Source organism: Anarrhichthys ocellatus, unplaced genomic scaffold (assembly GCF_004355925.1).
Source record: "Anarrhichthys ocellatus isolate YVR2014 unplaced genomic scaffold, GSC_Weel_1.0 scaffold32, whole genome shotgun sequence".
In the NCBI taxonomy this organism is placed as follows: Eukaryota; Metazoa; Chordata; class Actinopteri; order Perciformes; family Anarhichadidae; genus Anarrhichthys; species Anarrhichthys ocellatus.
In genome coordinates this window covers 4,207,330-4,232,226 of record NW_022280062.1, presented here as the reverse complement: position 1 = coordinate 4,232,226, position 24,897 = coordinate 4,207,330, and the positions used below count along the sequence as shown (strand labels likewise).

Below are 24,897 nucleotides of genomic sequence, written 5' to 3'. Positions count from 1 at the left end.
CTAACTGGCCTCCAATGTGTAAATATGATTTTCCTTAAAGACGCATGATTGCACAAATAACACAAAAGTTACCAAATAAATGTGCTGCACAGCAGGTATACACATAGAAGACTGGTTACACAAGCAGAATAAGGCATAATATAGCAAAATAGCCCGAGCTGTTTAAGTGGCTGCATTTGTAATTTTTTCATTTTTCCCCCCTTGGTTCCTTTTCTTTAAAACAAAAAAAAGGAAAGAAGGGAAATCTTCATAATGGAAACGTAGTGCGATATAATTTAGTTCATACAAGTACGGTACTGTCTAATCCTAGTCATCAAAGTCTATAGGCTTAAGGTATTTCGATTAATTATCAGTTGATTGATGGTCTGAGCAGAGGATATAATTTGCAATAATGACTAGCGCTCATTATTTCTCCTCCACTTAGGTCCTGAACTCTGTGGAAATCATTATGTGGGGGAAATCAGAATGAAGGGGCACTCTTTAAACCCAAACCCTCCAGGTCTCATTTGCTAATAAAATTCACAGAGGTCACCACCGCAGAAAAGCACGGCTGCCGCTTTGGAAATGTCAATGAAGACAGGGCTATTCTCACTGTCTGCCACCAATCAAAAATCCTCTCGCTGTGAGGGTTAGGCTGTTAATGTGAACAGCCGTGGCCTCCACTCAATTTCCCAGAATTTTCCCTTCGTCCTTTCAAACATGAAAGGGTCCTGATAAAGTAACACTGAATAAGTTTGGGCTCTCCATATGAAGGACCTGCCAGGCTTCTTTTGACGATGTCAAACAGATTCACCCAAAACAATTCATCATGCAACACGTTTCAGCCCCGTCATTTTAGTCAGGTGGAACAACTGACCCTCATTATGTTCCATGACAGCGTGCTTTGTTGCTCCGTGTCAATCAACAGCAATTCTTAATGGTTTATTATGTCATCTTAATATGCAGTACGCTCTATTGGCGCTCCACTGCAATAAATGGGTCATATAATGCCCCATTTGCCTGATGCAAACCTATTACACAACAGTGTTCATGTGAGTCACCTAGCTGCATCATAAGCCTTAATTGTACATACCATGCACACTAATGGGAAGAGATACAGCATGCAAATGTTATGTCCTCCATCATGACAGTACAGTGTGCTGTCATAATCCTTTTTATAGTTAAGGAGTAAACCGGTTTACTCAGACCACGCAACACTTCTTAAACCCACAAATATTGCAGTCTGTCATCCCCAGGAATTAATCCAGGAATTGATCAGGTGTTGTAATTTGCTGTTCGGTTACGTCCCCTAATCGTATAATGGGGTTTCTCCTTAACCTCACAACCCTGCCGACGCCGTGCAAGGTGTGATTTTCACACAAAGTTGCGAATGGCTCAAAAGCAATTAGCTTATTTTCAGAAGACGGGGCCCCTCCCTCCTCAACAGCAAATCCCATCTTTTCCTGATGTGATTTTAAATTCTGATTAAATTTCTGATGTCCTTCAGTCAATGGCTGTTTTCTCCTCTCGTATTTATAAGTGGCTCTCCTCCTCCTCTTGCATCTGAACAGCACACGCAGTGTCGTAAACAATGCTCCTTGTCCAGGCAAGGCGGAGGGGCTTTGTCAATTCATTACCTCCAGATTGAAAAGTTCTAAAAAATGGTGGAGAGTTTGACTTTTAAAATGATCCGTCTTATCCATATGAAGCAAGGTTCTGCACTCAAAGGCACCCTTCTGGGTTCAAGGGTGAGCTGCATTTGCATGAAGGCATTATGAATATGACAAGAAATAAGCAGAAAGAGAGAAGATCACTGTTAACCTTATGAAGAACCTCATTCTGTCAATCCTTCACTATTGTCTAGGTGTCATTATTGACCAACGACGTGCTATCAAAACAAAGACCCCGTGCAACGGTAAAAGGAAAACATTTCTCTCCCACAACATATTTAGAGCACACATTAAGAATACCACAATTAGTCATTTAGCTGGAGCAGCTTTTGCTATTGTGCGGAGCATAATACAAAACCCCTAATTAATCTCAGTTAGAAGACCTTTCTCCTCCTCCTCCTCCTCTTGCCATTATTCCCCAGAAGGAGTCCCTGAGGAGAGTCAGGGAGCAGCAGCCCACTGCTGGCAACCATGACACCATGGAAAAGAGGAAGCCTCTGCACCAGCTGGGGCTCACTAAAAGCAGCTTCCTTTCTTAATGGCATCTGGACACCCTGTTCAGCACCACACCGCAAACCTCACCAGGAAAGCTTCATCCATTGTTCTCCGAGACGACTGCGCCACTTTGGGGAAATTATAACAAAAGAGTGTCGGGTGAAAACTCAGAAATCAGTATTTTTTGATACATAGGTCTTTGATTCCAGTGTGGTAATTTTATCATCATATAATATGCAATCCAAGCCAACATCTGACTCTGATAGAAGTGCATCCAGCTCCATTCTCCAAGGCTGAATGAGTGTTGTTTTTGGCTCAAACGGTTTCATTATCATTGTCCAGGACTGATTAGGCTTGTTGGTAACAACAGGACTGACGGTGACAGTTCTGCTGGGGGATTCTCCAGTTGGCTCCAGAGAGGGAACACACTTGGGAGCGCCCAAGCAGACATGCAGGGCCTCAGAGCTGGGCTGAGCCACCCTAAAAGGAGCCGAAGCATGCAATCAGGGCTGTGGGGAGGGGATAAACAAGACTTCTCTCCGTCCAGACGTAGCAATTAGGTAGGGAGCGGATTGTCGTAAACAACCAAGGGTTTCAGGCACTGCGTGTCTCTCTTCTCTGCATGACCAGAGGGCTTGCTTTCCTTGTTGCGTTTCATTTTGACTTTCCTCTCTGGTACTCCTTTGTTTACATGTTGGGATGGAATTGGGCCCGTTTGGTCTTTGGTTGCAGTATTAGCTTTGCAGGATTAAAGAGAGTCCTGACATCAAATTCTGCAAAAGGCGTCTCATGAATGTGTTCTCTGTATGTATTACAATGACACAGCACCTTAATTCAGGATGTTTCCGACTGATTCCTGAAGTCTTTGATACATGTTTCTGCAAGCAGAGATTAGAATATGTGTAGCTTTCAAATCTGAATGTTTTAAACCTACAATGAAAACAGGATATGATACAATTGCATAATGAATTCTGCATTTTGTGTTTTAAAGAACTCGAGTCGAGTCCAATTTTTCATATTGACATTTTCTTGGTTAAGGTTAGGGGAAAGCAAGCGGTTAAGGTTGATATAAGTGAAAAGTTACAGGTCTCTGGCAGAACATCAATGTAATCGTGTAAAGTGTAGTTTTCGGCAAGAAGCTTGAATAAATACAGTTGTTTGAAGCTTTTTTTTTATATTTCACAGCAATATAAAACAGATATTAGTGTGTATTATGGCCTGTTTAACCTCCTAACACTAGCTCTAAGCAGTGTGTAGAACCTAATTACAACTTCTATATATTCTTTTATTAAAGCACATTCAACTAAAAATACAATCATCCATTTCCTCATAACATGAATTGTGTGTTTTTATAAAAAAATAACTACAATAACAAGGTAAAAGGATAGTATTTACAATTCTACAGTTTACACTGATTTCAGGACAGTTAAAAGTATTTTTCGAGGCGGTGGTGGAGCCTTGGAACCCAGAATGTTATATGAAAGCGCAGTAAATGAGTTTAGTTTTGCCAGATAATATTATTGGAGTTTATTTATTTGGAGCAATTTAGCCCTGCAGAATCGTCCAAAATGCCAAGCGATACTAGTATTGGACTGAACACAAAAGCTAGATGTTTAAACCTCTGGAATGATTTTATTTGCTCTAAAAACTCAGCCAGGTTTTTAATCATCACATTAATGACACATTCACATCGACATTAACAACACCCTTACTTGGACAGATACTGTCTGCAAACCACTTCCAACCAATGTTTGAGGTAGCGATGCCTTCTGTTCGGAACAATCTGTTCTGTGAGAATGATGAGGTCGTTTTGTCAAGATTCATAAGTACAGGTTGAGAGTGAGACAGCAATCAGAGGTGAGAGAGCTTTCCCACAAGTGTGCCTTTCACCTAAATGCATTTCTACCCATCAACCCCCTCTCCGGTAGCCCTAAAACAATTTCAGCCGTCAAGTGCACTACATTTCACTTCCCCTTTCATTGCGGTCAAAGAGGAAAGATTACAATTTCGCAAGGCGGGTTGATTGCTCACACTGAGAAATGGAGAAAGTGCTGCAACCTGTTAATTACGCACAATTCAAGGTGCACGGGTAGAAAACACGCCGATCTCAAGAGCTCTCAGCCTAGGAAGCACAATCAAGGACACATCTTAGCCAGACATGGGATTTTAATTAATCAGCTATGTTAAATTTAGACCGTGCACGGTGTTAATTTGTTGGTCAAGGCTTTTCCAGATTTCCCTGTAACCTTTGCCCAGCCTCCATGTGTCCCGACATTAATCAATTGTGATAGAAAAAGCAGACACTTCCCCCTCCATGGAAAGCAATTTCTCTGGGGCGGTTCAACACACATCATTCTGGTGTACACACAAACAGGTCTGGGCACTGGCTGCTTAAAATTAGTGAGGGGCCTTCTAATTAATTCCCCCTCTGTCACTGGGGGGGCCCAGTGCAATCTATCTGTGATGCAGCCTTTGTGAGATTAGGCTTCAGATACGGGCAGAAAACAATATCCATTAGTTTGCAACGCTACCTTTGTTATAACACAAAAAAGCGTCATTCCATTAGTCTAATTCCTTAGGTGCCTTCTGCTTCTGTGGCGGTGAGATCTCCGCATTTCAAATCAAATGAAAAGCGATCAATGGAACATTAAAGAGACAAATTGTGTGCGACAGACACAAAATGCAGGGAAAGCATTTTAATGAATTTCAATATGTGGCTGATGAATGGACTTCTTTGATTAAAATAGAGCTGGCTATTTTGATATCAAATGGCGCTTTTGTCTCTGTTCATGTGACGGTCACAAAAGATCTTTGTGGTAGATACTCAGGTGGAAAGAAGTTGCATGGAAATCTCATATTGATAATTAAAAAGAAGAAATTAGAGTTGGAACTTTAATAAAGAATGTAGAGTACTGTACAAGATAAAATGGTAGTACATGTCCATATAGCTGTAATCAATACGTATTAGTCTCCAACACTAAGTTATTTTGTTATATTAGTCAGACTTACGGCCTATTTAGAAAAGTGTCTCATGTAAACACTAAATCATCAAACTGAACCGCCATTTGGATATAAATTTAATTTGGTGGAAAAACCACAACAGATAAAAATTGATCATGTAATTCTTCTGTCAAATTAGTTGTATGTTTGGATATTTATAATCGTTGTGCGCATATCTTGCCCACTTGAGTACACAAGGAATATTTACTCATTTTAAGGATACTCTTAATCATTGCAGATGTCATGGCGGATGTCCTATAATAAGGAGGAGTAGCATCTTTCTAAATGGAACAGCTGTGTTATATGATGGGGACAAAATTGTAAAATCCGACACGTTTTTCTTTTTAACATCTGGGCTCTTCCAATTCAGAAAATGATATTCTCTTAAGTAAAAATAGTCGAAACGGACAGTGTGAAATGCGCAGACTAGTGATGCATTCTCTGTATGGGGATGGAATCATCATTTCTCTTTTTGACGAGCCAGTCACCGTCCTTACCTGAGGGCATCCATGGATCCGAGGAAGGCTTCTCTCTGGTGTTGACCTGCTCCCAGTCTAGGTCATCGTCTCTGCCTTGGCTGTACCCACATGCTGCCAGCGGCTTCTCAAAGTTACAATCGCCTGTGATAAAAGGAAGAAATTCATATGGTTATACAGTTTTTTCCATTAACTTGCTGTTCAAATGAATGAATATATAAATTAACTTCTCATCTATTTTTTTTTTTTTACCCAGCGGGTTTTCATAATGCAATACGCCAGACAATGAGATGCATTTAAGTGAGACAGAGTGAAGGATTACTGTAGTAGGGGAGGCACAACATACATTACCATCATTAGCAACACGGCAGTCCAATTTCACAATGACAAGTATGAAGTGTCCAAACTCCATCATCATTAGGCATTATGTTCCAAAACTGCATCACCATCAGGGATAAATTGATTTATTTCTCTTTCCGGCCACAGAACTTTGCTGTTCATGCGCCCTGACTCCACAGAGCCACTCTAATCCTTTTTACAAGCTGCTTGCAAAATGACAGCAAGCTACCATTAGGGCCAGGCTTCAACTAGGGTTGGCGTGTGATCGATTAATACAAATACTCCTTTATTCCTCGCAACTTAAAGGCCACACAGAGAATGGGGGGGGGAAGCTCAACTCTCACAAAGTGCTTTTCAATACACTCATAAATCTGCAGAAAAAACAGGCATGTCAGAACAATATGTGGCTGGAAGGGAGTTCATACCGAGATAAAAGCATACATATACGTTATCTTTCACATACTTTATATAACAGTGGCTTTTACACAGTGGGAGGTTGATTTCAGAGCAGGCAGATGACTTGGAGCAGAATTGGACAAAATGATATTATGATGCGTCAAATACAGGATTATATTGGTTCTGTGTTGGTAGCAGGTGCACTGTATATCATCTTGCTTCTCGCCAGAATCCAAATGTTGAATCTGAAAAGGTTTGCTTGCACCTTGCTAATAAGTTTATAAACACAGATGACATACAAATTGTATTGCCACTGGGAATGTCCTTTGAGGCAGAATCCATGCCAGGCCAAAACCAATATCTCATCCCTTACAAGCTCCCTCTGACATTCTGCTGCATAAAGGCTACGAGCTGGGGTTTTTGTTTTCCCATTTATCTCTCTGCTGACATTTACAGTACTACACGTGCAAATTAGTGGCTAGACGAGGAGAACACAGGATAATTAATATCTAGCTCCATAGGGCAGCTACTAATGATATATTTGCTGCTTTGTCTGTTTTTTGAGGGGGTGGACATGGAAAAAAAAGCAAGTGATTGCCAAAGTACCACAGCTAAAAGGTTGAGGGATTGTTGAGAGCTTGTCCAGAAATTCATTGCCTCCTTCAGCGAGGTAACACATCTCCAAATCAACTTGTTAGGATGAGAAGCTTGTGTAGCGGTAACGTGTGCGTTAGCTAGGTTACCTGCAGTGTGAAAAATCAGGGAGAAGCTAAGTGACAGTGAACAAAGTAAAAAAAATAAAACCAAAGAGAGACGGATAATATTTTCAAAAATGGTTTCATAGCCAGCAGAGTTAACGTTAGCTAGCTCGAGTAGCTGTAGTAGCGTTAGCTAGCTTACAGCATAGCCATCAAAGTTAACGTTAGTAAATTAAGTTGCCAATGACAGTGTAAAGATGTAATGTTGGTTACCTAACTGTGTTTATTTGTGCTTTTATAGAGCCGACTGTAGAACGGGACGATGTTTAAAAGAGACATAAAGTGAGTCTCTAAGACGATGAAGAAGTGAGGCAGTCAAATCCTCTCTCACTGTTCACTCTCTCTTTTCCCTTCTCTTCTCTTTCTCCTTTACAATGACATGTAGTTCATACAAGTCATATTTACATGCGACTTTAATTATTTATTTTTCTTCGAAACATGCAGTACCTCTTCAGTTTTGGAATACAAATGTTCCTAATATTTGTGTTACAAAGTCAGCTGTATAAATGATTGAGGACAAGTAATAAACTTCAGCAAAACTGTATTGTACATGAATTCTTGTGTTTTCTACTTTTTCTTAAAGTTGGGAATTAAATGCAAAAGTAACAGATTTTATTACCCTTTGTAAATATACGGTAACATGCTGGTATATACTGTAAAATTACCATAAAAGTTATTCTACCATCGCATACTGTAATCCAATATACTATAAGATACCGTTAAAATATATTCCAGTAGCTGCAATGTGAAATAACAGTAAATTACTTAATACTTTTAGTGTATTTTGACACTTTATACATTAACTGATCAAATGTGTTAATGCATGACCATTACTGGTTTTAGAGTATGTCTACACTGTGCTGTTGGTACTTTTACTTTTTTTTTTATAAAATGTTTATCTCCACATGTTTTCCTCTATATACTTTAGTTTTTCCCTCCAAGCTATTATGCTAAGCTCATTAAGTCATTTCTTTAACGGCTGCTAAATGCCATTGTATAATTGGGTCCTAGTTAATTCCTTATTCTGTGGAGGCAGTTAAGTAAAAGATCCACATAAAGCACCATAGTACATAACCTGTAATGTTAATCAGCAACAGTAACAGGTGGCCGAAAACCTATTCCCAAGACTACCTGAGAAGGCTCTTAGCCCCCAACGGTTCTGTTGGAGCTGTTCTCTAGCCAACACTAGGAAACTTGTGGTTGTCCTTCACCTCTCTCAAGCAACTGTGTGAAACTCTAAGAGTGTGAGGGCGGTGCTGAAAAAGAGCATGTGCTTTATGCTTTCTCTCTAAATAAATAAAAATGGTTGTGTTGGCAAGTTTTAAGTTGGAGAACATTAACATGAGTCTTTGGCTGCAGCGTCACAGGGACTGGCTCCCCATGCCGCCCACCTTCCTTCTCACAGCATGGTGGAGCTCAAACAAACCCAAAGAGGTGGCTTTTATTGGTGTTTGATATTCAAATTGATGGCATTGGCGAGGATAGAAATGCATTCCGAGGCAGTGGTAATGGGAGTGGAGGGAGAATTTTGAACACTGAGAGCAAAAAAAAAAAGCCTTCAAAAAGCATGAGCCCAGTCCTTGTTTCATTCTATGTTTTATATCAACTCAGTGTTCAATAATTAATCAGGAAAATAAGAGGCTTGAGGTTTCAGTTTGAAACTTCATCCCCTTCAAAGACATCAACAGAGCTGTTCTATTAATGATGCTCTTGTTGCTTAGATATACATAAGAGATTAACAAAATATACTGCTTATAGCACCAATATGCTCCCTTGCAGTTCAACCTGCAACTGTAGTCTAACTATTTTAGAAGTATGTAATGCCAGAAGTTGATACAATGTAAAATAAAGGATTTTCTTTAAATACATCCAACCAACTAAATGAGAAAAACAGCGCTGTATTGTCTCTTGGTGACTATGTTTTCTTATTGATTCTCTATAAATCCAGTATTTATAAATAAACCCATACTGCTTTTTCATTGACAACACTGAATAACCATCCACATTCATTGCTTTAGCTGAACTCTTTTGACCATTAAGACAGGGTAACAGGGTGTAAACAAGCAATAAACCGATTTGCGTTGCTTTGATCGTTACATGGGGCTCTTGTTTTCAGACTCCAATAACACCTGCAACTTGTTATTGATCTGCTGTAGAACTGTTCTGTCCTGAGGTAAACATTAAAGCATCTTGTTCAACAGAAACGACATGGTGCCACAAGCTTTCTTGAATGTGCAACTTCACCAATGCGAGTGCCATGAATCAAAAGCAAAAATGTATCACCGGTCACATGTTGCATGCCATCAATACCAACTGCTGCTTCTGAGTCAAGAGATTGTACACACGCATGCAGATGAACGCATCAATCAATAGCATCATAATAGTCCTTCTCTCAGTAGGAGGTTTATATCGCTGCCAGTGTGTGGCACAACCCCCATATAATCAGCCTCGACAGCTGCTGAAATAGATATCCCAACGAGGGGCTGCCAACTCTCTGAAGGAGATTTAACTTTCAATAAAAGCTTCTATGAGGTGTGGGTAGTCTGGGACTACAGATGAATGTGCTCCACCCTGTCAACATTCCCCTTTCAAGAGAAACAGGCAGCTTGAAGCTAAAAAGGTGGCCCCAGATATGTCATGAAACAATTTATTCCTGAGCGAGAACACACAATAGTCTTTATATTCTCACGCAGAGCGCATTTCAAAGAAATCTATCCATCTTTTCCTGGACTGAGCCAGAGGCCAGAATCAATACCTCAACCCCTCAATGCTAGAGCCAATTTCTCCTAAAGATTTTCAAGTCAGACTTAAAAGGCCTTTTGTTATTGTACCCGTAACAAAAGTAAACTTTAAGCATTAAAAGCAGTGCGTGTGTGTGCATGTGTGTGTGTGGTCAAAGATTGGTAATAGTGGAGTGCTATTCACACAGTCCTCTCTGAATGCCAGTGAACGAGTGTAGGAAGGATATTGAGGGTGGTAATGGAATATTGAAAAAAGAAAATCTGTGATAAGGTGTTAAATGGAAAATAAGGTGTTTCTGAATACGTTCAGAGTAGAGCTCCTTGGCGAGGTTGTAATTGACATTGTTCTGTTCTGTTTCGCAGCAGTTTTGTTTCTCTGCTAAATTAAATTTGTAAAATGTTCCTACTGTTGTAAATTCTAGCTTTCTGAATTTTGGTGTCAATTTCTTAAAGAAAAATATCAAATTCAGGGTTGCTAATTGGATGCAAACACTTGACTATGTGAGTTGTTTTGTTCAAGTTTTTACAAAAGAAATAGTTTGCCATCTTATAGCAAGCTAGTTAGCTTAGCATAAAAATTGAAAACAGGGGGTTGGTACAGCTTGCCTGGCTCCGTCTTAATGTAACAAAATCCACCTTCCAAAGCATCTTGAGTTCACTACTTAATATGTTTTATCACGTTCATTTAATTCATTAAAGAAAATATAAGTGCGAGAATGAAATACAAAAATGAAGTTGTGGTTTTACAGGTTGTTGTGTAGCAAACTATTTCTTGGCCGCATAAAGGGGAGTCTAGTCATCCCTGGGAGGTTGCCAGGCACCCACAAACTCCAGGAAGTCAATCATATAGACAAGCAAAAAAGAATGTTTTTTTTAATTATGAACAATTCCTTTAAGATTGTTATATTTGGTGGACTTTACTTTTGTTTGAGAGGACATAATACAGACAAAGAAGACGAGAAAGTTTCCAGGCAGAACATGACTCTGAATATGTTTGGCACCAGAAGCCACAAGGGCATCTGTACGATAATTACTAGCTACTACATAATTAGTGGTCATTTTCTACCCAGTAATTTTGAGAGTGTTGCATATGATGCGTTGCAAAGCAAGCAAATTAATAACAGTACGACCATTAGTGTAGTGCGTGTTGTAGCTGTTATGGCATCAAATAGAATATCCTCCGAGTGAGGTAGCTGAGCCCGTTTCCAGCGACGCCACTGCTTCAGTCCCAATGGCAGATATCATTGCTGCAACATCTTCCTCGCCGCTTTGCCAATTCTGCAATTACCAGCTTTCCAGCCTGCTCGGTCTGGCGAGGAAATCGCAGGTCTGCTCTTTGCCCCATTCTGCCTCAATGTCTGCACTTGTTTTAACAAACATCTTGTCTGCTGGCGTCCCCGCAGACTGAAACCACAAGGCAATCTTGGGTAATTTAAAACCAATGTCGACTATCTCCCTCCACCACCGCCAGTTTAGAGCTTCAGAATCCTGCAGCTAAGCCCCTTAGGGACTGATAGGTCTTTTCACTCCGGCCCTATTTCACTTATCTATTGGCAGCTCCTGCCAAGTCCTATCTCTGCACTGAATTGCATGTATATAAACTATCTGTTCGGGGACTTTGAACTGAGGGAAGGGATTTAGACAATCAATCTCAATATCATTATCAATCACGTCTTGCTGTTCACCACATTGATTTGGGAGGGAAATAAAGAAGTTGGAGTGGAGATTTCCTCTGATAATCTGCCTGGCTGAGCCATGCACTTGTCAGCAATGTTTTGCAAGACAGGACCGACAAATCACATCTGACAAATCAGGGCAAAAAGAGAACATCGCATTTGTTGGTTAAAATGGTGGAATATGTCTGACGACGTATGAGGATTTTTATTTTAAAAATATTGTGCACAAATGTATTTTTTTTTTAAAAAACAACCCGTTGGCACGATGTGTAGTTCAAAACCAATCGTGTTATAAAAACCTCGACATTTTCTTTGTCTTGTCAGCCAAATATCAGCTGGATGAGTGTGCTTTAAATCAGGAGTACAACAAAGCTCCTGATCAAATCCCCTCTTGTGCATGGTTAGATGTACATCGAACATGACAGGCAGCCTTCTCCATAGATATGCTACATTTTGACAGATGATTTTCAAGCTACGTGTGCCGGCGCAGGGCTTGACGTTCTCTTCCACTGCTCCTGTCAAAAACTTCCAGTAAATGACTTCAAATCCATCTCCATTCTGGATAACCTGCCAGACACCAATTAAGATAAATATGGAATCTAACTCAGAGACATGAAAGATCCCCATTGTCATTTTTCTCCAAGCAATAGAAATTAGGACTTCAGTCTGTCTGCATGAAAGTATCCTGAGGCGATAACACCAAACATTATGCCAGTTTTTCCCCATAGCAGAAATTTTCAGGAATGCTATGGTCAAATAATATAGTTCAGAGGCTCCTTTAAACTCAGGCAGACAAGCTCACAAATGTCGAAGATTTAATCAATTTCTGAACCGTGTTCAACTTCTGAAGACTGAGGGAAACCCACCTGCTGTGCTCGGTGTTAAGTTCGAAGAGAGGTGGCTTAGGCGCAATCTGACTCTGACTCGACAGCAATAACTCTGGTTAACAATGGCTTCTCCTCCTATTGTTGCCAGCATCCTCATTCTTGTCTCTATCCACAGACAGAGCTGCAGAGTCTGTCTGTCTCAGTGCCTCTGCCCTCCAGAGAAAGAGACAGAGAAAATAGGGCTGTTTCCTATTCGGCTTAATGCCTGTTGATACACTAAATGTGGAAACAGGCTTGTTTGTCTTCCCATTCAACGTGCCCCCAGAAATGATACGGTGACTGAGCATTAAAATCACTGTTTATTTGTTGCACAAGTTAAAACTGCGCTGAGGAGAAGATGCATTTTGACCAACGAGGTGAGGAAAAGCTGAGAAGAGTTTCCTCGTCAAATACACTAAATTAAAAACAAAACCAAAATCCTGGTACGGCTGACTGCACGGCAATTGTTGATGCGTATCCTGTGCTGCAGAATCAACTCGTGAAGATGGCTTAAAGTGGAATTTACCCTCTGCATTGATTCACAAACCAGTAGTAGCTCAATACTATGACTGGAAATTAAAACTTCCTCCAGCGTGGTTTCGCATTTGATCCAGGTGTGATGGGTCACTGGCCTGAGCTTCAATCAATACAAGACAGTATAAGAGAGGAAAAAAGCTCCCTGGCTTCCGGTGGAAAATAGATCCACACTTGGACATGGAGGCCCCAGGAATAGAAAGGAAAATAAGAGCCCAGTCTGTGCTCAAAGCTAAAACCCTCTGGCTCACCCCCTGACCGTTCAGACTGAACCCTTCCAATCCTCCCAAAACCTCCTAAGTCAGCAATCCTTTGAATTCTGCCTGAGTGTAACAAAGGAGGAATGAAATGCTAATATCAGTATCAGTAGCTTCCCCCCTGTTCTCCCAGAGTTTCCCAGAGTCTAATTTGTCAAACATGCAAGTAACAATGCCAGAAATTAGCCCAAAGGGAGGTTTCCTCCAGAGGAGAGAATGATTATGTTTGATCATGGAATAAACAAGAACATTATCATGCTTTGTTGGTTTTCCTGAACTGGAAAGAAAACGCTTGTTTTTATGTGTGGAGGAGGGAATAATTCAAGGTTGAATGTCAAAGAATTAGGAAATCACTGAGGCTAATTATAAAATGTAGAAGAATAGAAGAAAGGTTGAATCAATCCCTCTTGAGAAGGAGAGAAAATCTAGGCCACAAGGCAGAGCTTGGGCGTTCAGGCCGAATTATCAGCTTGATGAAATATCATTACTTGGCTTTTGTGTCGTGACGTATCGTCAATCACATATGCAGTGTGTTTAATCCCCCGCCACACACAGCCACGTCGAGCCCGGAAAGTCTGACCAACATGTGGGTGCACGGTGCACGGGTGGAAGGTGGATCCCAGCCCGGGTGAAAGGTTACCGTGTGGAGCTGAACGCTGCCTTGACAGGTGTGGCTGAAGAGATTTCTATCCTAGTGGGAGCTTTTTCAAAGTGCCGTCTTGGGGTCTTCACCTGCACACTTCAAACACATTCAAACCCTTTGCTTCTCTGCTGAAGCCCAATAAATCAGCTACCTGAAAGGAAAACTCCACGGCCAGGCTTAATCCTCCTGGGTAAGGGGGAGCCAACATGGCAGGCATGAGGCACTGAGCCCCCCTTTTCAAATTTACTGCGTGTGCCGAGGTCTTGTTGTGCTTGGCAACGGGAGAATCTGAAGACTGGTCAGTGTGAATCTCAAAAACGAGTGGGATGAATCTCGTCTTCAGGCCTTTACACACAGGGGGCATTTTTCTCTGTTAGATTAATTCACATGCGAAAATATTTTTTAGAACTGTTGTTTTTGTCACGAGTACTTTCACACAGAAAGTGAATATGAAAAATGCAATATGATTTTTTTTTTTTTCAGAGCAAGGTAAAATTTTCTTAGCTTTCCAGGAAAAAGGCATTACCCAATCACATTGTCCGTATTCCAAACCAAGACTGCATACTTTGATTACTCTTTACAACAGTCAAAGGCAGCACAGACCAGATCCACTCCTTCTGTTCTTAGCTTTCACAATAAAAGCCCTAGATATACACAGTACACTGTCAAACTGTTTACCAGAGGGAACTCAAATTCACTCCGACAATTTTGCTGAAAGGAAACTCAATAAATGATCTTAGAGTTGCTTAGGATTTTTAACAATTTACCGCAGACGGACTGCCAGACGCTCTGGGTCAATAGCATCGATAGCATTAATGTACAAATGTTTTATTGAAAAAGTGCAGCAACTGTCGTATGAACAGTTTTGATGCATAATATTCACAGTATTTCGCATTTTCGTTTATTCGTCACGCCGCCGGTGTGTAAAGGCCTTTACTGTATTTAACTACAGCCCCAGTCCTTACAGCCATGATATTTTAAGACTGTAGATAATTACACCAAAATTGATCACCAACAGCATTTACCATGACATTTATCTCCTTTGTAGAGCCTCACCCACATGATTTTGTCTCTGTAGCCTCAAGCCATCTATGCAACTGGCAACTCAGTCCATTACCACGGTGTCAAAATGCTGCCTAGAATCACAGTTGATTGGCCATCGGTCTGTCTCCAATCAGGGATGCACCGATCTGATTGTTATTGCAGTCGGATAAGAAAGTTATGTATAAATGAAGTGGTACGTTACCACTATTTAAGTTGTCCATGTTGCACTGCATTCCTGCCAGTGGCCATTGTTTTGTCATCATTGTATTGTATATTTAATTTGTCCTTACAAGGATGTAATTTCCACTAGGGACTTAAAATATAATTGTTGTCCCCCCTCACCTTTATTGTCTCAGGTTTGATATCTTATCCTATTAAAGTCTCTCTGAGCGCTGTTTGATTACTGTCCCGCCAGCAACAAACGTAACAACTACCAATCGGAAGATCAGTGGATCGATTCCTGGCTCCTCAAGTCAAATGAGTGAAGCATTTAGATTAGACTCTGATGAGCAGGTTGCCATCTTGTATGGCGGCCTCTGCCATCAGTGTGTGTGAAAGGGTAAATGTTGATATGCAGTGTAAATCACTTTGAGTGGTCGGAAGACTAGGAAATTCGGCGCTTTGTAAATGCAAATCCATTTAGTTTAAATCTGATTTAATTGTTTTTAAACTTCAACTTTCAACTCGGTGCAGCCCACCCACTTGTAATATGATAATGCATGCGTGTGTCACCTCTATACAGTGAGTGGCAGAATAACGTCAGACAAATTAGAGACTTTTCAGCTGGTTTGTTATCAATTCAGACAGTTAAGTGGTATGAATAAGTCAAGGAAACAAAGGAATTCCCTCAGTCCCATTAATATTATTAATTTTTAAATCCAATTATTGTATGACTGCTCATGACCTATTTTCTGATTTAAGTGTCCTATCAAAACCCAACACATCACAGGAAAGTAGATGGTAGATGGTTCTCAACCTCCTGCAGGGTGCTCCTTTGGGAGACTTTGGTCCTCCAATCATGGCAGCCTTCTGTCGTGTCCCCTGCAGGAGAATATTACTATCTAGCTATACTGTGCCATCCGGGTGAATGATCGCAGGTATTAGTACAGAGCACACAAACTTCTGAGGCACAGCACCTCTCTGATCCCTCGTTACACTGCAGGTTCTTTCATTAACAGTGTGACAAACGTCCGTACAAAGTCATACTGCAAGCACATTCTAGCTGGATGGAAGTAGGAATTTACAACAGAGGAGGGCCGCATGCGGACAGAAGAAGTCGGGTCCCGTGAGTTGAGCAAATGGGCAGATTGAAGCGAACTAATCTGAATTGGTTCCAGCAGGTAATATTAAAGAAGCTGCAAGAAGCAGTAATACAATTAAACAAGACATGTGAAGACGTCGTCATGGGTTTAGGAAAACAGCGATGGACCTTTTTTCTCATCTTTTCTGATGTTTTATTGAACAAATAACTAAGTATTTTATGATTAAATTATCAATTGCAGATTATGTGATATTGACAATAATTGTTAGTTACAGCCATATTTAGCACCAAACATCTACCTCTATAAAACCTTCCACTCAAAGACACTAACCTTTATCATCAACTAATATAATATATATTAATATATATACATCAGATTAGTCTGATTCACTATAGGAATACTGGACTAAAGAATTAATGTGTTAAGATTTAAGTGTCAAGTGTGATGCTTTGAGTACTATAATCACTATAAGTGAAGACCAGCATCAAAGACCTGAGAAGTCTAGAAATGAACATATACTGTACATGCATACCCTAAAAGAGTCTAATAACATGCATTCAGTGCTAATTCACTGAGCAATTCAAAAACCAATACCAGGAAACTCTTAAACTCTTTTCTAAAAAGCAACAGTCGAGCAACAAAGAGGCTTAAAAATAGACATGAGTGTGCTTTCTTCTTCTGGGCTGGCCAGTGCACGTGCTGCTGCATTTTAAATAATTTGCCGTTTATCCAAAACTTTCTCCAGTAGATCAGAAAAAAAGAAGTTTAGTAGGTCTGTAAGTGATAAAAGGGAGTGTAACTCAATAAACATATTTCTGTGGCATTTACATTGTCTCAACTTAATGTGGCGCGGTGAACCGAGTTCCTGGTCAACCCGTCACAAACACTTTCTGGCTCTGTGAATAAATACACTGTAGGAGTACGTATATCCATAATTACATACTGCAGCATACGCTGCATATAGTCGAGCTTTAATACATCTCTGAAGCCAAAGCAGCAGCAGCCCTGAATTAAAGTGTCTAAATAAGAGATGTGTTAGTCATCAGTCACTTTGTATTGTCTCAGCTTGAAATGTCACTTGTGTAATTTAGTGAATGCACAGTAATTTTCTCGAACAGTAGGTGAATCTCTCAACGGAATTGAGCATTATGAAATATGCCAAAATAGTCTGATTTAAAAAAGTAGATTTTTTAAATATTTGCAGCACCTGCAGGCTAATCATTGATAAAAACAGTGGCATCTGTCAATCGGTCTCTCTGATCCCTGAGGTCTTTCTAAGAAAGTGTCATCGTGTGAGTGACCAGAAAGGGTCATGATACTCACAATACTCCTGCGTTACAGGAGAACGTCTCATCCAGTCAAACGTCACACCGTGCCGTCTGCTCTGCTCGACCACCCCGCAGGCCTTTCCGCCTATATTGGTTTGGCCAGAAGAGCTGAATCAATCATAAAACAAGGAGAGCTGCCAAAGCCTTCCTTCACACCCCAATACTGCAGCACTCACTGCCATGTTTAGGCTATTGTGACATGGTCTCAGAAATGTCACAGACATCATCAACTGGGACAGCATGCTAATGCTGCTGGGCTTGTGGCTGTCACGAATACGACGGTGAGAAGATCAAATAAGAGACGATAAATATTTAACGACACTTGGACCAAAGAAACCGTCCAAACGAAAAGCGATTCAAATGAAAGAAAGAGTTCCACTTTATGTGAAATTAGCTTCTTTATCTGAAGGGTTCCAAGCCAGGTTCAGTCAAGTTTACATTGAATGCTGCTAATCCAGAATAGTGAAAGAAATGATCCCCTTGATGGAATTTCACCGCGCCACAGATCAACAAATTGAACCAAACCACAGAACACACAAAAGTACCTCCAGGCAATGTGAGATTAGCGACAGAGAGAGAGAGAGAGAGAGAGAGAGAGAGAGAGAGAGAGAGAGAGAGAGAGAGAGAGAGAGGCAGGAAGAGAGACATTGGGAGAAAAACGGGGGATGGGTTGCTCAAAAGATAGTGTTGTAAAAAAAATATATATATATTTTTTTTTTTCTTTTTCAAACATCACTAGGTAATAATTTTTCAGGAAATCACATTCTTAATTATGTGACTGGAATTTAATGATAATACATGAGCGGCACAAACCGTGTTAGACAGAACACCTTACTAAGAGACTTTACGTTGGTTTTCCTTTAATTTGTCACCCATAACTTGCTTTTATACAATGTGCTGCAATTTTGAAGTCATCCACCCCAGTTTGCCTTTCTCATCAGTGCGGCTCGTCACACACACACACACTACACACACACACACACATACACACACACACACACACACACAAAAAGCAGTAGAAAGGTACACATGGTACAGCTGGTGGTACTGTGTACCTCCCATAAATATATAACAGTAGTGGTAATCATCAGATGGCCTGAGTAAACAAAGACTCACATTCACATATTTCTGCGAGTAAATGTTATTTCATCTGTTATTTTGACTCTTCGGATGGAGACTGGAAGAAAACCAGGAAGTTATTTCCCACTCGTGACAACAGAAACGCAGCTTGTTCGTTAACCTTGTGTGTCTTCCATATGGCAGGATGAATTTGAGAGAGTACATGGTGTGACACGAAATATGGTCAGCTAGACTGGTCAGAGTGGATAGCACTCCAACATCCCGATGTTTAAGTGAAAAACCAACAAGGAATTTTAGGCTATGACCATCTGCAGTGCTGACCTGACACTACAGGGGGGACACTGCTAGCTTTGAAAGCATCTGAATTTGCATCTCCAGCAATTAAAACTGCACTTATTCCAAATACAAACATGGATTCTGTGAAGCACAAACACTGGAAACTTTTAACTAACACTCTGTGGGATAAACCCTATGCATACTCAAACAAACAATGCACAAAAACTCTAACATATCCAACAGATTGAGCGTTGGCAAACTTCCCACAGCCTCTATATGACAGATCTGAATATGACGACAACTGGCGCCTGGGATGCATTCGCTCCTTCAAAATGAAAACGTGAACATTCAGCTGTATTTCAAAAAAAGGACACATGCATAAAGGTATTATCCATCTTGTGCATAAAATTAACAAGCTGTGCCTCATTTTGACATGCACAAGCTTTCATTTTCTAATGATTAAGGTGAGGAGTTGCAACGTAAGCGTTAAATTTAGTGCTGGATCATTTTCGTGGCTTGTGCCTCCAGCTTCGGCGCTTAATGAATTAGTTTGAAACTTTTCAAGAGGCATCTTCCATTTCACACACACATTTCATTAACCTGTAGTTCATTCATTATTGCTGTGGGTGTGGAGGAAAGCAGCAGCCCCAGATATAATTGTGTTGTTGGGGTTGTAGGGCTGTGCCTAATTAGTGGCTGAGAACATAACACAGGCACTTAGACATCGGCCTGATGGAACAAACCACAATGGTTTGTGACAAGAGCTGTCTTCCCTGGGGTTTCAGGAGAAGACATGATAGCACAGTAATTCATGACTCATAACAGCATCACATCATCTCCATAGCATGGAAGATGACACCGGGAACACTGAAATAAGGCGACAAGTTTACTACGGCTCGACTGAAACAACCAGATCTGACAGCAAGCAGCTAAAACAGGAGGAATGTTTTACAAGAAGTCGAAATGTAGATGCATTTTAAATCACCACGTTCGAGAAATACACAGCAATTTGCATATAGTATCAACAAAAGTAATATTCAACAGCCACTTTGAGCAAAATGCTAACGTCAAAGCCATATCGATTCTAAGCAGCTTTTTGGAACGTAGTGTGTTCACTCTGGAAAAGTGACAAAATAAAGTATACTGAAACCAGACTGCATGTGGACTAAAGACGGTCAATTTTTGAGTTAACTGTTGAGGGACACTATTCTCCCATGATGCAATGCAAAAAAAGGAAATGCAGGAGCAGCTCACAGCTGAACAAACTAAATTAATTTGCAGGTGGGAGTGAAAGAGCTAGAAAAAAAAAACTTGTAAAACCAATAAATATGTATTAAATCATAGGAATAGCATGTTGATGCTTCTGTGAGATGTGTACCTGGTTGTAGCTTTCTAAAGCTGCAGTTTGAATAACATCAAGCGTCACATGTACTGTTTGCCAACTGCTAAATGAGCATACTATGACAATCACTACACACGGTATAGAATTAACATGTATATGGATTTGGGACATGCCTAACATACTGATGTTTAGCGGGTACAATGTTTACCACTTTCACCATCTTAGTTTAGCGTTGCATGCCAACATTTGTTATTAAGCACTAAACACAAAGTACAACTGAGGCTAAAGGGAATAGCATTAGTTTAGTCGGTATTCTGTCACAAACCACAGTAATGGACAAGCTGAAATCTTGATCCGATGATGATGTCTTTACCAAATTTCATGGTAATTCATCCCATAGTTATTAGGATATTTCATTTTAAACTAAAAATATTTACCTCAAGGATATAAAAAATATAATATATTTGACATATGATGAATATGTGATATTTCCATCCAGACCAAGGTGGTGGAACAAAAAAAACAACACACCGATATTACCATTTATAGAGCCACGCCTCTAGCTTGGATAATGACAATAAAAATATAAAAAGTATAAAAATGTCTGGTTGCCAACTACCTTATCTATAAAACTGTCTCTAATATAGAGGGGGGGGGGAAAACAATGTCATCAACAACTACTTTTCTCTTAGTTCTTAGAACTGAACCTTAGTCTTAATCTTAGTCTGGCTTTGTCAAAGCCAGATTACTCAAGTAACAGGGCTCTCTGCATGTAAATGTGGTCTCTGACAGATTACACAGTAGTGTGAAGCATACTGACACACCTGTTAAAAACACAGCAGCACAAAGGGATAATAAAGGCATTGAAAGGGCAGTAGCATCAATATTTCTGGCTACATTTATAATCCATGTTCAACAACTTCAAGTTCAGCGGGGTACCAGGTACCAGGCAAAACATCAAGTGGTAGGTCATGCTTTACATGTGAAAAAAAAAATCCAATTTCTTCCAACTGCATTTTGTCTAAACTGTGCTTCGGAGTCTTAAAATTGGTCTCAGTTCTTTTCAGCCTATTCGTTTAAAAACCAAAGTAAATGGCCCCACATGAATGGTGCTTATCCTACAAGTCAGAGGAAGCTGAGGCATTGTCCGTCACCTGGCCTCTCTTATCTTCTGGCCAACACAATGTCTGACTCATTGCAGCTCTGAATACTCCACATTTGAAGCTCGAGAAAAGCACTTTGGACGAGACATACACAGCAGCATATTTCCTCACAATCAAAGCTTTACAAAGGAAGAAAAGGAGAGCGCAGACACTTGAGAGTTATCCTCATGAATATCTGGCAGGGTCTTTTTTTTTTTTTTATCCTCCTGTCGACAGCTTGTCTGATTCTTATAAAAATCCATCCTTCACTCATGTGTTTGTCTTTCATTGAATTGACTGGAGATATCTTTTCCACTCATTGACCTTGAGAAACTAACTTTTTCAAATGTTGGCAAATTTAAATAGTGAAGCACTCGACTTCAGGCGAAGCTTGATTGGTTTAACTTGAAGGACAAATAAAATGGAAAATCGTTGACAAAAAAAACTTAAATCTTTTCTAAATCTTTTTTTAAAACACCCTCTGCAAAGCTCAGCAGCCCCAAAGATGCCGGTGTCGAGAAGCCAAGCTAGACTAGTTTATTTTCTCCCTGCCATTTTTATCTCTCTGTTCACATGCTGTTCAGTGTCCATTTATCCGTGGTGAGGGCCTCTCCTTGGCAGCAACGATCACTTTCAACAACAGGCCCTGCGAATCAGAGCGACGTGTCACATCGTTCCAGTGACAACTAACGACTACCAATGTATCTGGGCAGAATGCCAGAGCGCTGGGCTAGGAACAGCCGGGGGGGGGGGGGGGGGGGGGGGGGGGGGGGAAGGGGGTGGAGGTGGGGGCTGCACGCTCCAAGGAGAGAGAGAGGGGTTTAGCTCACATGTGGCAGCATTAAAACCTCACATCACATCCCTTCAGTCAACAAAGTTCCTTACGTATCATCTGCCGAGAGATTCAATCAATCTGCTTTGAGAGGCTGACTCTGATACTGTATGTCTGGAGGCCAGCTGAGACAGGAGTCACTGAGTCTAATAACCCGGCTGAGAAGGGGGGGGCAGCGGCGACATGGGGGTCATCTGATTCATCCAACAGTCAAGCCCTCTTTTCCTCTCCTCCCTTCTGCTCATTTGAATTCCCAAAGTCAGAGGGGTCGCCAAAACTTCACTTTGCATATATATATATATTTTTTGGCACTAGGATTGAGAGAAAAACACACTATCCCCATAAATAAACACTAATTGTTGGCTAATTTTCTTAGCTCTTGCCTGGTTGATTCATTGCCTCTGGGCCAGCATGAATTATTCATCCAAGTGGCAAAACAGCTTTATGTAGGAACCTACAAGGCACCGCATTCATTATGCTATCATGCCGAGGAATTCAAGGCACTGACTGCTGGTATTAGAATAATATGCATATTGGGTATTCTTTTTTTTCCCCGGGCATTGGCAGGCAGTAATAGCGCTTCCGTTGGCGGGGACCGAGAGGGTTGCAACACCCCTCGTGGCTGACAAAACCCCCTTGTTTTGACAGAGGATTGAGCGAGGAGGGGAACGAGTCTTTCAGCTCTGCCCTCGTGGAGAGAGGATTAAGCTGTGTGGTCGCGCTGCCGGTTGACGCTGGGAGCCGGCAGGGTACGTTATCATGTCAGTCCTCCCTCCCGTGGTACGGCAGATCTACGCCGCACCCGTGACTCCGAAAGAAGCACCTGGCCTGGCCACGGGGAGCTCATCAGGCTCACGGCTCTCCCTTTGGGAGCAGGGCTGCGTCGCACTTTCCGCAGGATCAGAAGTCTGGCTGACTGCAGAAGAAGGGCAACTCAAAGGCATACACTATATACTGTGAGGCCATAGGTTTCTGTTTGTGCTTGGGAATAAGCTGTGCCATGTTTTATTTTTTTAAGTTGATGGCGACAGCAGCAGAGCAAGGGGCGACGAGTCGGACGAGATATGGTAAAACAGAAATGTCACTTCAGAGCAGGGTGAGACTGTTAAATGGCAGCAGGCGCCTGGCTGAGGTATCCGTCTTCCCAAGTGTTCCCTGTCTCCGCAGATCTGTCCCTGGGCCGGAGATACCTCGCCTCCGGAGGCCCGCGCCATGTCCTCAGGCTATGGCAACATTAGCGTGAGGAGAACATGCAGGGAACAGGGGTGGGCCACAGCTGGTTGCCTCTGCCATGTTGGTATCACAGGCGCTGATATCACGAGGAGCTTCACAGTAAGAATTATTTCAGGTTCAAATACATCTGGAAGTGTAGCTTATAAATGAGCACATTTAGGTTGAAATGTTAAAGTTCAATGCTTGTTTTTCCACGTGTAGTTGGGACCCGTTTCACACTGAAATATAGACATTTGAATGTGTTTTAAACAATAGAGCCTTGGATTCCAGAAAGCTTTACACTTTTCAACCTGATTTTGATCTAACCATCTTTCCAGCCAAGTGTTCCCGTATCTAAAAATGTACAAACAGAGGTTGTCATAAACAAATATAGAAATACATTAACTTGACCTGCAATCACCAAATCGATGCTAAAGGGCTATGATTTACCTAAACAAGTGAATGGCCCAATTCTCAGTTTGTTACATTTTACAAGCTCTGTTTGTACCTCTGAAGTTTTTAATGCAGTGAATTCAACTGTCCATCAGCTGGTTTAAAGTGACCGATTCTTAAAATCACAAACCAATCCCACTGGTTTCTAGAGATTAAAAGACCACCAACATTATTACTGTACAGTTCTCTCCCGCAGTGAGTTCAGAATGCAGTGAGTACACAAAAAAAGCTTATTGCAGCCTGTTTGCCACGCCTGGTATCATTTAGGAGATCTCAGTCAATTTGCCTTTGTTTTGTTGGCACCAAAATTCACTTGTTTGTTCCAGACCTCACAACAACAAAATGTGATCTGTCTAATAGAGCATGCATGTTTGTATTTCAAGTGTTTTCCTCATTATACCGAGTATCAGAGTGTGTGCTGGCAGACATTAGGGGGCATCAACGTCATGCATGCCCACTGAGGTGGAATTCAGCCCGTCTCTGGACTTAAAAGTGGGAGCCGTTTTCCATTGACATTCATTTCAACAAATTAGACAACCCAGGGCTTGGTCAGGTGATTGGCTCTGTCTTGCAACAAATGTGCTGTCTGACCCTTATCAATCTGTTATAGAGTTGTAACTATACCCTGTGATCCAAGGAGTGTTTTTGATTCAAGAACACAGACGAGGAAGGACAAGACTTCACAGCTAAGAACTTTTTCCTGGAAAATCATGCCCGGAAGACAGCTGCTGTTGACTCTCTCCTATGAGAGTGATAGTGTAGATATATTAAATGTGTTAAGCAAATCTCTGCATATTCCCAAGTAAATTGAAAAAGATGTTTAAAAACGTATTAACGGGCAAAGGATAATATCCCTCCTGGAATTAGGGATTGACAGAATTGGAGCAAGTCGGGCGAAACATTAATTAAGCGCAGGGGTTGGAATATTCCACCACTGCAGCCAGCGGATTGTTTGGGATCCAGTCCAACTCCATCGCAAGAGAGGCCTTGATGCAGGCCTCATGCACACATCTAAAATGCCAATGCACATCTTCCCGATGATTGCATATTGCGCACATTTTAGGAAACATCAGCGGTGCAAGACCAAACTATTCGG

General features: G+C 41.1%; 1 protein-coding gene across 9 annotated transcripts in view; it reads right to left on the bottom strand.

The window, feature by feature from the left end:
• LOC116393167 (receptor-type tyrosine-protein phosphatase mu) overlaps positions 1 to 24,897 on the bottom strand; it is a 145,857-nt gene that overhangs the window by 106,409 nt on the left and 14,551 nt on the right. For all 9 annotated transcript variants that reach the window (XM_031865256.1, XM_031865260.1, XM_031865257.1 and 6 more), the window contains exon 2: positions 5,642 to 5,764. In XM_031865256.1, the coding sequence (XP_031721116.1) occupies positions 5,642 to 5,764 (123 nt within the window). The remainder of the gene's footprint in view (positions 1 to 5,641; positions 5,765 to 24,897) is intronic.